Source organism: Sinocyclocheilus grahami, unplaced genomic scaffold (genome assembly GCF_001515645.1).
Source record: "Sinocyclocheilus grahami isolate Dianchi unplaced genomic scaffold, SAMN03320097.WGS_v1.1 scaffold1648.1, whole genome shotgun sequence".
NCBI lineage: Eukaryota > Metazoa > Chordata > Actinopteri > Cypriniformes > Cyprinidae > Sinocyclocheilus > Sinocyclocheilus grahami.
The window spans coordinates 325031-336578 of record NW_015506827.1 but is presented as its reverse complement, the minus strand read 5'-3'; the positions used below and the strand labels follow the sequence as shown (position 1 = coordinate 336578).

The following is an 11548-nucleotide window of genomic DNA, read 5'->3' as shown; positions in this document are numbered from 1 at the left end:
CACACACACACTCTCTCTCACTCACACACACACACTCTCTCACACACACAAAGCCAATTCTGAGAGAAATGAAACACAGATATTAAGCGCAAAACCACAATTCACGAGCGCGTGTTGAACTGTATTGAATTCAGTTTTGAGTGAGGGAGAAAGTTCCCCGTGCAGATTTCGCTCATGTTCAAGTTGGCATGAAAGCTGCTGAGTTCATGCATCATATCGCCGCACTGTTGACAGTAGACCGTTCTGCACATGAAGTCTGGCTGTTGTTTGATTGCGGTTCTTCTGCAGCCATTCCGTGTGCGCGGCTGCATCCTGACGCTGGTGGAGAGGATGGATGAGGAGTTCACTAAGGTCATGCAGAACACAGACCCGCACTCTCAGGGTGAGTACAGACAGATCTCTGCCGCTGTGTGTGTGTGTGTGTGTGTGTGTGTGTGTGTGTGTGTGTGTGTGTGTGTGTGTCACTGTGCGTCACTGTGCGTGTGTGTGTACTGGTTTATATATTCTGGTGGGGACTTAAACCTGACTACACACAGACTCATGGGGACTCGTGTCACGGTGGGGACCTACATTGTGGTCCCCACGGGTACAAAAGCTTATAAATCATACAGAATTAAGTTTTTTTTGAAAATCTAAAAATGCAGAAAGTTTTCTGTGAGGGGTAGGTTTAGGGGTAGGGTTGGTGTAGGGGAATAGAATATACGGTCTGTACAGTATAAAAACCATTACGCCTATGGAGAGTCCCCACAAGGATAGCTGACCAGACGTGTGTGTGTGTGTGTGTGTGACGCTTCTCTCTCGCTGCAGAGTACGTGGATAACCTGAAGGACGAGGGCCGTGTGTGTGGCATCATCGACCGGCTGCTGCAGTATCTGGAGTCTAAAGGCAGCACAGAGGAGGTGTGTCGTGTCTTCCTGCGCAGAATCATGCACACCTACTACAAGTTTGACTACAAAGCCCACCGCCGCAGCCTGGGCCTTCAGGGAGAGACCAAGGTGAGCCAGCAGCAGCTAACTGGACCATATAGTATATATTTACTAAATGTTTTTATTAAGATTTTGAATTAGCTTTATTTTAATTTTAATTGTTTTATGTGTTGTTGTAATTTCTATTAGTTTTTGTTTAAGTATTACCATTTAGGTTTAAATTATTTTTATTTTAAGGCCCAGATATATTTCAAACGAAGTTCGTTTTCGTTCTTCGTTTGGGGGCAAAAAGAAGTTTGAAAAGGCTGAGCGACGGTATACTGTTTCCGAACATTGACACAATGGAAGCTCAAACGTGTTTAGAGGCCTGATTTTGTTCGAAATGATGTCATATCAGTTCGTTCTTTGATTTCGTTTGAAGTATATCGGGGCCTTTAGTTTTATTTTTTATTAATTTTGCTTCCAGTTCATTTTATTTAAGAGCTTCAACTTAAAATAAAAATAAAAAATGTTGCCTTGGCTAACTGGACCACTTGTGTACATAACTAACCAGTGTTATTTTAGTATAATTTATGTTCTATTATAGTTTCTACAAAATATAAGTATGTGGGGTTTTTTTTGGCTTTTATTTTTGTACTTGCATTTTAATTTTTTTTTTTTTAAATCGTTTTAATTTGTTAAATTTTTTTAAATTTTGTGACTTGTTATTTTTATTGGTTTATTGTACGTATTACTATTTTTTTTTCAGTTTTAATTTAATTTAGTTTGTTTAACTAGACCATTTTATTTTAGTATTTATATACTATTATAGTTTTTAAGACTTTGAATTAGCTTTTGTTTTTATAGTTTTTGTTTTAATCTTACATTTTTAGCAATTTTATGTGTTTTTGTCATTTAAAATAAGTTTGAGAATACATTTGAAAATGTTTTTTTTTTTTTTTTTTTTTTTTTTTTTTTTTTTTTTTTGTAATATTTATATTTTAAGTTTTAAGTTTGTATTTCAATTTATTTTCAGTTAGTGAAACTGATACTAAAGCTTCTGATCGTTGAGGTTTTGGTTACTGTTAAACCCCTGGTTTTGACCTTTGACCTGTTTGTCCATCAGTCGGAGCAGGATCAGTCGGAGAGCGAGGGCGAGGACAGCGCCGTCATCATGGACCGCTTGTGTAAGTTCATCTACGCCAAAGACCGCACAGACCGCATCCGCACCTGCGCCATCCTCTGCCACATCTACCATCATGCCCTGCACAGCCGCTGGTTCCAGGCCCGAGACCTGATGCTGATGAGCCACCTGCAGGACAACATCCAGCACGCCGACCCCCCCGTGCAGGTGCGCACACCTGTCCTTCTGAAGCACAGCTGGCCGCTGAGAACACCTGCCTCACCTCTGTCCTCTCCTCTCAGATCCTGTACAACAGGACCATGGTGCAGCTGGGCATCTGCGCCTTCCGGCAGGGCATGATCAAAGACGCCCACAACGCCCTGCTAGACATCCAGTCCAGCGGCAGAGCCAAGGAGCTGCTGGGTCAGGGGCTGCTGATGAGGAACATGCAGGAGAGGAACGCCGAGCAGGAGAAGATCGAGAAGAGGCGACAGGTGCCTTTCTGTCTTAAAATACATCACTGTAGTGACTCACGGTCAGAATAACATTTCATTCAACTCTGATGCCTGAAGTCCAAGAAGGCCTGAGTTTTGTTGTTTTTGTTGATCGTATATGTTAGGGCTGGGAAAATAAATCGATGCATCGAGAATCGATTCTGATTCTTTCCCGAGTGGATTCTGAGCTTAGTTGTGAACAGCAGATGGCGCTGCATGCTTTAGAAACGGCCGTACTCTGCTTGTTTCCAAATCCTTACACACACTTGAACCTAAAATAATCATTCATAAAATTCGAAAAGGCTGAAGCGAATTACAAAGGTGTTCACAGTGGGCTGTGTTTACATTAATCTCGCTTCATAAAAGCATTCTGAGCTGATGTGCGTTCGGCTGAGTCTGTAATTTCACAAGCGCTCTTTAGCACTCTTCTTCATGAGCGTTTGAGTGTGCGGATAAAAACTAGAGTAGACCGCCATCTGCTGTTAAAATCTAAGCTCAGAATCCATTCCAGACGAATTGCGATGCATTCTGAAAATCTAAGAATCGATCCACGAATCGATTCTGCAACGATTTATCGTCCCAGCCCTAGTATATGTAAATGTTTCTAGTAGGGCTGAGTTGATTTTAATCAGTGATGACTCAACAGCAGCTCTATTAGTCTTTTTAGACTCTTTTATGCTGTTGTCTATTGATGCTACGGGTGTGCGATTTGACGATTTTTGATCATGGACGATAAAAATGTCTCCACGATCTGCTTTTGAATAAATATGGTATCGTGCTACAGAGCACATTCTATCACTGTATCAGTTCTGCCGCCTCCGTCTCAATATAACCTTACTGTACAACACCACATGCATTCACTGCAGTGTTAAGAGTTACTCTCACGGGACACTGCACTTATTCACAATCACAAAAGTACTTATAATCAGTTCACAATTACAAGTTGATATAAAAACTGCCTTTTGTGCCGTTTACATTTTTTTTTATATACATCTAAGCTTTTAAGTGTTGATTTTATTACGTGAGACCAATAAATAGCAATTCAGTTTAATATCATGGGCTAAGTTATTAATTTTAACATTTCCTATTTTAAATTTAATACAAGTTTACAGCATTAATTGAAAGGTATTAATTTACTTAAGAAAAGCTGACATACACTGCACTGATATAATCCAAAAGAATAGATATTGAATCAAGTTGAGATCTGAATCAAATCAAATCAAGGTGTCATGATCAGTCGCTCTCGTTGCAAACCTGTGTGAGTTTCTTTATTCTGTTGAACCCAATAGTTGATGTTTTGAGGAATGTTAACCAAACAGTTGACGGCAGACATTGAATTTCATGAAATGGGAAAAAAAGTGAGTCAAAGGCTACCGTCAGCTGTTTGTTTGCCAACATTCTTCAGAATATCTTCTCTTTTTGTTCAGCAGAAGAAGTCAATCTGTACAAGTGTGGAATGACTGGAGTAAAGGAGTGAATGCTGTCTGTGGTGTTGTTTAGGTGCCGTTCCACATGCACATTAACCTGGAGCTGCTGGAGTGTGTGTATCTGGTGTCAGCCATGCTGCTGGAGATCCCTTACATGGCAGCTCACGAGTTCGACGCTCGCCGCCGCATGATCAGCAAACAGTTCCACCATCAGCTGAGAGTGGGCGAGAGACAGCCGCTGCTGGGTGAGAGAGAGAGAGACCCCGTCAGCTTCTAATCAATCTGTGATTAGAGCGCCACCATTGTCCCACGATCCTGAACTAAACAAAATACTGTGACTACATATTATTGCTGCAGTCTGTTTAAAAGTGTTTAATTAATTTAGTTTCGGCCTTTGTTTTGGCCGCGGAAGCATGGTGGCGGGCTTTGTTTTGAACGCGCTTCATTCCATGAAACACTTACTCTTTCTTCTCATGTATTCAGGTAAATAATTGACCAACAAAAAACATATTAAAATTAAGATACAAATTATACCAAACGAAACTCGTTCGAAAAAAGGGATTCTACAAACAAAAACGTATGAAGTGGTCAAAAAATGATGTCTGACCCACTTCCTTTCTTCCGGCGTCCTGCCGTCCAATTCACCACGCCCTTATGACGTTTACAGTTTTCTTAATTAGCAAATTTAACTAAAAACACAAACAAATAATATTTAAACATAAATAATATAAAATAAAAATACTTTCTTAAATGGCTACAACAACTTTAAAGAAATTGTCTCTGGAGCACAAAAGCAGTGTTAAGTCGCTGGGGGATATTTGTAGCAATAGCCAACAATACATTGTATGGGTCACAATTATACATTTCTCTTTTATGCCAAAAATCATTAGGATATTAAGTAAAGATCATGTTCCATGAAGATAGTTTGTAAATCTCCTACCGTAAATATATCAAAACTTAATGTTTGATTAGTAATATGCATTGCTAAGAACTTCATTTGAACAACTTTAAAGATGATTTTCTCAATATTTAGATTTTTTTGCACCCTCAGATTCCAGATTTTCACATATTGTCCGATCCTAACAAACCATACATCAATGGAGAGCTTATTTTCAAAAACAATTTAAAAATTGACCCTTATGACTGGTTTTGTGGTCCAGGGTCACAATTATTAAACATTTTAATATGTATTTAATGTATAATATACTTAATACACCAATTTTTAATATTACAAATTTGAAAAAGTGGTTTGATTGAATGAATGATTCAATGACTCAAAAACTTGTTTTTCATTACTTGTGGTTTTGAACAAATCTCTTGAATGAATGATTCAATAACAAATTAATTTAAGTCACTTGTCTGCAATCGACACAAACGTTATCTGAAGCGCCAGTTACTTTCAAAAGATGACATGCTCTATTTTGATCGCTACCTTAGACATCAGTGTTTATATCTGAACTATAAACTTTGATGTTTCTGTAATAATATGAATGACTGTAAGAATAATACTGTAGTTGAAAAGACTGTTTGTGAAGCTGTTTCTGCTAACTGTCTGCTCTCGGTGTCAGCGGCAGAGAACGCAGATCTGAATGATCCGGTATGACTCTCTGAAAGGTTTAATAGTGTCGCGAGGGTGTTTGAGTGGAGATGGCGATCTTCTGTGGATTAATCAGTGATGTGTGCTCCTCAGGTCCTCCGGAGAGCATGAGGGAGCACGTGGTGGCCGCTAGCAAGGCCATGAAGATGGGCGACTGGAAGACCTGCCACTCCTTCATCATCAACGAGAAGATGAACAGCAAAGTGTGGGATCTGTTCCCAGAAGCCCAGCGCGTGCAGGAAATGCTCGTCAGGTGGAGACTCGAGACAGAAGATCTTAGCATTGATGTTTTAATTCCGCTGACCTGTGCTGTGTTCTGATCCTCAGGAAGATCCAGGAGGAGTCTCTGCGCACGTACCTCTTCACCTACAGCAGCGTGTACGACTCCATCAGGTGCGTGTTTGACAACGCTCTGTTCCCCAGAATGGCACTCGTTATCATCTGAAATCTTCTGCAGTTTATGACCCAAAGTGATCTGTAATCTAGTGTTAATTTCGTTAATGAGAAATATGACGAAAAATGTTGACAAACTTTTTCCCCCCTTCGACTACAACGAGACGCCAATAAGGTCAATAAATGATAACTGTGACTATATCAACATGCAATACAATATTGCTGACGATAAAAGACGAGACCAAAACATATTTAAAAAAATAAAAACTATACCAAAATTAATTTTTATTTTCGTCGAGAAAAAGGAGACGACAATATAATTGTGGACTGCTGTATGAGCCTCTGCTACGCCAGCTTTCAAGTGTGTGGTTGCCAGATATCAAGAGCTCAAATCCACAATCACAGCTTCTCTGTTACAAAGATCATACAAGCCCAGTGTTTGAAGTTTTGCATTCTGGCTCTTCATTGAGGCGCCGATGATGATCTGAAACACAGACAAACAAGCTGGAGTTTAGCCATCTCCATGTGAGATGTTCTTAAGGATCTTAATGAAAGTGTAATTCAGCCCGTGTTCTGTCTGTATTGTTTGTGATCGTGTTTGCTGAATAAATGCACTCACTCAACCAGTGTTTTAATAGAAAAGCAATTATTGGAATTACTATTACTATCTGTTTGTTTTTGCTAGTTTTCATAATGTAGACAGAGAGAGTGCATATCTAAGTCTTTGATATCAATTAATATATTAAATAGCCTATAATAAATCCGTACACTAGATGAGGTCAAATAAACTGTCGACATTCTATTGATTTGTGCTTACTGGTGAAAGTCCATACATTTCTCAAATGACAACAATCATTTAGATTATAATTTTGAGCAGAGCAAAAAAATAATTTAATAAATAAAATGATCAGTTTAAACATTATACAGCATGACGGAAATGTGACAATGTTTTCATTGACTAAAACTAGACTAAAATGCTCAGACATTTACCCCCGGTTTCACAGACGAGGCTTAAGCCTAGTCCCAGACTGAAATGTAAGTCTGAGCTGTTTCAACAGAAAGAAACTTGGACTGACTGATCTTAAAATATAGTGGTCAACATTTGAAGTGGATCAAAAAAGTTGTTTATAAAAATTACTTGAATGTCCTAATTGATCTATGGCCTAATCCTGGCTTAGTCTAAGCCCTGTCTGTGAAACCAGGCCTTAGTTGACTAAACAAAAACAGGACAAGGTTGACTAAATATGATGATAACTAAAAACACATTTCATACCAGGACTAAGACTGAATTAAAAATGGTTGACAATTAACACTGCTGTAGTCTGTCATTTACTGAAGATGTGAACTTTCCTTCTGAACGTCTTAAATGGACCCCAGTGTTTTGCAGCTCTTCATCTCTTTCTTTCCATCTCTTCTTCAGTATGAAGACTCTGTCAGAGATGTTTGAGCTGGATTTACCCACAGTGCACAGCATTATCAGCAAGATGATCATCAATGAAGAGCTCATGGTAAAAGAGAAGTTTGACCTCGATCAGTTTTTCCGTGTCCATCCGCACCGGTTCCCTCATGAGTTGTGTTTGCTCAGGCGTCTCTGGACCAGCCGACTCAGACGGTGGTGATGCACAGGACGGAGCCCAAATCTCTGCAGAACATGGCCCTGCAGCTGGCCGAGAAACTGGGAGGCCTGGTGGAGAACAATGAGCGCGTCTTTGACCTCAAACAGGGCGTCTACGGAGGATACTTCAACAGAGGTACACCACACCATGCTCAAACTTGATTAAAGATCACTGTCAGAGAGAGAAAGATTAATAAATAAATAAATACAATGGGCCTCTTTCATGAAACTTGCGTCAATATAGGAGTAAATTCTGAGTAATTTGTGCGTAAAACAGACCTTCCCGAAAACTCTCTTCCAGATTCACAAATGCTTCTTAAACTTTCTATTTGATAGCAAAACATGTGGATGTTAATGAATTCCAATCATTCGTAAATAGGGCACTCGTGCACAGCCGCGCACACACACACACACACACACACTCACTCACTCACTCACTCACACACACACACACACTCTTCACCTCTTCACTGTGTGTGTGTGTGTGTGTGTGAGAGAGTGAGTGTGTGTGTGTGTTTTGTGTGCGTGTAAAATTTATATAGACATACACACACACTTTTAATAAGTTTTATAAATGAATTTGGTGTTTAATTAGAATATATTTTTGCATGTGTAAAATAGTTTTTAATGGAGCTGATGCACATCACTTAAACCTCTTTCTCTCACACAGATCAGAAAGGCGGTTACCAACAGAAGCAGGGCTACCAGAGAGGTAACCATCATTCACACAGTATGGTAGAATATGTCGATCCACACAGAGTCAGATTGTATTCTTGTGTGCTTCTCGCTAGTGTTGGCTTAATGCGGCTGCTGTGAAATGTTTTGTTGAAGTGCTTTGTGAAAGTGCATGTGCGCCTGAGTCTCTAAACACTTCTCACTATGCAGCTCCAGACCAGAGGGGAGGTTACCAGCAGAGGCAAGGTTACCAGCGAGGTGGTTATGAACATCATTCAGTCACTTCTTCATAAACTCACCTGTTCCCTCATTTCTGCAGCTCTCCATCTGCTCTCCAAAGGCCCTTTTACTTTCTCCTTCTTCCTTGACAAGCTCAAAGAGCAGCTTCAGTCTGTTGATATGAAGTCAGTGCCTCACGTGTGACTTGTGAAACTGAATGTCTGTCTGTCTGTTGTCTGTGGCTGCTGTAGATCACAAAGGTGGTTACCAGCAGAAGCAGAACTACCAGCGCGGAGGATACCGAAGCCAGAACCAGAGCTCATACTGATCCCAGATCCAGACTGCAGATCTGCTGCCACACTCCTCTTCAGCAGATCATAACAGCTACGTTTGAGAGCTTGAGCTTACACTGTCGGTTCTGGAGTAGCAGTTTAGGAATACGATATAGTGGGCTTGGAAGAAATATCAAGTTGTTTGTGTTACAATCTGGTGAATTAATAAAGATTATTCAGATAAAATGAAAGTAGAGTTTCTGTCAGTCATTTGTTTCCAGGTTTGAAACTCGTGTTACACATTTGCTGCACACGCACAGGTCTATTGCAAGAGTATTTCTGTGTTTTGTTTTCAGTGAAATTTCGATTAAAGTCTCTGAGCCAGTCAGCTGTGCTCGCGGCGATCCGAGCTCGATTCCCAATGCTTTACGGTCTGCTCTACTGTCCTATCCAATAAAGGCATAAATAAATAAATCTCTCCGGCAAAAAGGTGTGATGTCCGTTGTAGCGATTCATCAAGCACTTTGAATCCAAGCAGCTCTGTTGGTGAATACTGCAGCAGTCGTGGAATCTGGGGAATATGTCTTCAAATTCCTTCTGAATTGACTATCTCACCCGCAAAAATCTGCCAAATGATAAAAGTGACTTCTGTGAAAGCTGCCATGGAATAAAAACAGTGTTAACTGCTCACAATTCTGACTTTCTAATAAATGCACGTTTACATCTTTCAATTTTGACACTTTCTCAGAATGGTGAAAGAGTTTCTGTGATCAAAATGCAAAGGTAATTGGGATCAGATTTGTATCAGTTTTAACTCAACACCTCGCTCACTGAGCTTTCATAATGGAGAAATACTGTTTCAAGTCTTCTGCTGTCTTCTGTCCTGCTTCTGATGACTCTTCTTATCTTCTCTAATGTCTCTGCATCTGTCTGCTTGTGCATTATATAGGTGAGCGCACCTTCACACCTTTACCAAATGGTGTGGTCTTCACACGTCGTCTTCTGTTTCTTCAGCCTCCATCTTCTGGGCCCCGCACTCACTGGCTAAATAAACACCGTTTCACATTAAACCTAAAACATCAGAGCAAGTCTGCTTCAGCATCGACTGTGTTGCTTTCTAATGACTAAAATGAGGTTTTAGTGGTTTTTAGACTCTTGAGTTGTATTAGCTAGCGTCTGAGTTAACAGGTATCTGTGATTCTCTCAACATCGTATTGATGCACATCACACTCTAGCCACAGAAAGAAAAATTGTTAGATTTTATTCAGTAAATCTCTTAGACCAAACCTAAAACATCAGAGCAAGTCTGCTTCAGCATCGACTGTGTTGCTTTCTAATGACTAAAATGAGGTTTTAGTGGTTTTTAGACTCTTGAGTTGTATTAGCTAGCGTCTGAGTTAACAGGTATCTGATTCTCTCAACATCGTATTGATGCACATCACACTCTAGCCACAGAAAGAAAAATTGTTAGATTTTATTCAGTAAATCTCTTAGACCGCAAATGGATTTTCACTTCTCAGATGTTTCTTCAAGAAAAAGACCCTATAATCTCATGCATCTCCTCGATTGTGAAGATTTGATCCAAAACTACAACATCAACAATCGTTCCTAAGGATAGATAGATAGAAGAGAAAAAGCACAATATAGTTAAGAACAACAGTATAATAGTTGGGATTTTTTATTAATTCATGGTACGTTTAATAAAAAATAGGTTTAAATAAATTAAGTTTGTTGAAATGAGTTAATGCATTAGCTATATCACAGCAATGTACATTTTTATAGCATTTATTAATCTAGGTTAATGTTAATTTATAAATAAACTATTGTTCATTGTAATTCATATTTGTACTTTTTAAAATAAAATATATTTGTGCTAATTTTAAAAAAAAGTTAAAATGTATATGTTGAAACCATACTTTAAATATATTATTATATTATATTATTGCAACATCCCCATAAGCCTACATGTTTATATTATATTGCATGTATCGTGTTGTATTGATCCGTTGGCTGTCTGGTGGTGGTCTGAGCTGAAAGCACTGTGTGATGCACTGAGTCTGTGTTCAGAGCTGAGGAATGGTAGATGTATAGGTCATCCTGAAGTGATCTGAAGTGCTTGACACGGTTTGGTCTGAAAGCAAAACATTCAGACACCTTCAGAGGTCTTCTGGCAGATTAACAAACGCTTCAGATGGTGTGTAAAAAAACATTTTTAGGCTGTAGGTCAAACGGTCAGTTCTCATCTCCCCGTTCCTCCAGCAAAAACCCAATAGGACTGTCCATCGGCTTTTGGATTATTGCACAAAATAAGCTCCGTGACCAGCAGAAGTTTCTTATTCTCATGTTTTGTTCATCATAATCTTCTCAAACGAACACGACTTTAGTCCCTAAATGCAATCGCATGATCACCACCGTTAAGCTTCTGAAACTCTTCAGTCTGTATTTTAAAACAGTTTTCTTGAAAGTTAGAACAGTTCGTAATTACAAACACAACGAGGCTGTGAAAGAAGAGTTCAGCTGTTCGACATGAAGATGTTTAATGCAGACTGAGGCACCGCGAGTGAAATCTTTCTGCTGTGAACAGAACCCGGCGGATCTGCTCGCGTGTCTGCAGAGAGATGAGCGCATGCTGGGTCTGGGTCTGGGGCTGGGGCTGGGGCTGGGGCTGGGTGAGGGGTCCGGCGGGTCCGGCTCATTACTGACCGCAGCGCTTCAGTTTATTGGGTCTGTGACGGCAGATCATGTGTTTATGAGAGCCCAGGTGTGTGTGTCTCTGAGCTACAGGAGCACAGCATGAGGCCTGAATGTGACAAGCAGTGCTGGGGAAA

General features: G+C 39.8%; 1 protein-coding gene across 2 annotated transcripts in view; it reads left to right on the top strand.

The window, feature by feature from the left end:
- The window catches only part of LOC107571764 (eukaryotic translation initiation factor 3 subunit C-like), a 33196-nt gene extending 24229 nt beyond the window's left edge, over positions 1–8967 (top strand). The window contains exons 12-23 of one of the 2 annotated variants that reach the window (XM_016258127.1): positions 289–382; positions 808–995; positions 2032–2256; positions 2331–2522; positions 4023–4194; positions 5640–5799; positions 5874–5939; positions 7360–7447; positions 7525–7690; positions 8225–8266; positions 8440–8487; positions 8700–8967. In XM_016258127.1, coding sequence (XP_016113613.1) covers positions 289–382; positions 808–995; positions 2032–2256; positions 2331–2522; positions 4023–4194; positions 5640–5799; positions 5874–5939; positions 7360–7447; positions 7525–7690; positions 8225–8266; positions 8440–8487; positions 8700–8776 — 1518 coding nt within the window. In that variant the 3' untranslated portion in view covers positions 8777–8967. The remainder of the gene's footprint in view (positions 1–288; positions 383–807; positions 996–2031; positions 2257–2330; positions 2523–4022; positions 4195–5639; positions 5800–5873; positions 5940–7359; positions 7448–7524; positions 7691–8224; positions 8267–8439; positions 8488–8699) is intronic. The other variant, XM_016258128.1, reaches the window with a different exon arrangement.
- Positions 8968–11548: the final 2581 nt, after the last annotated feature.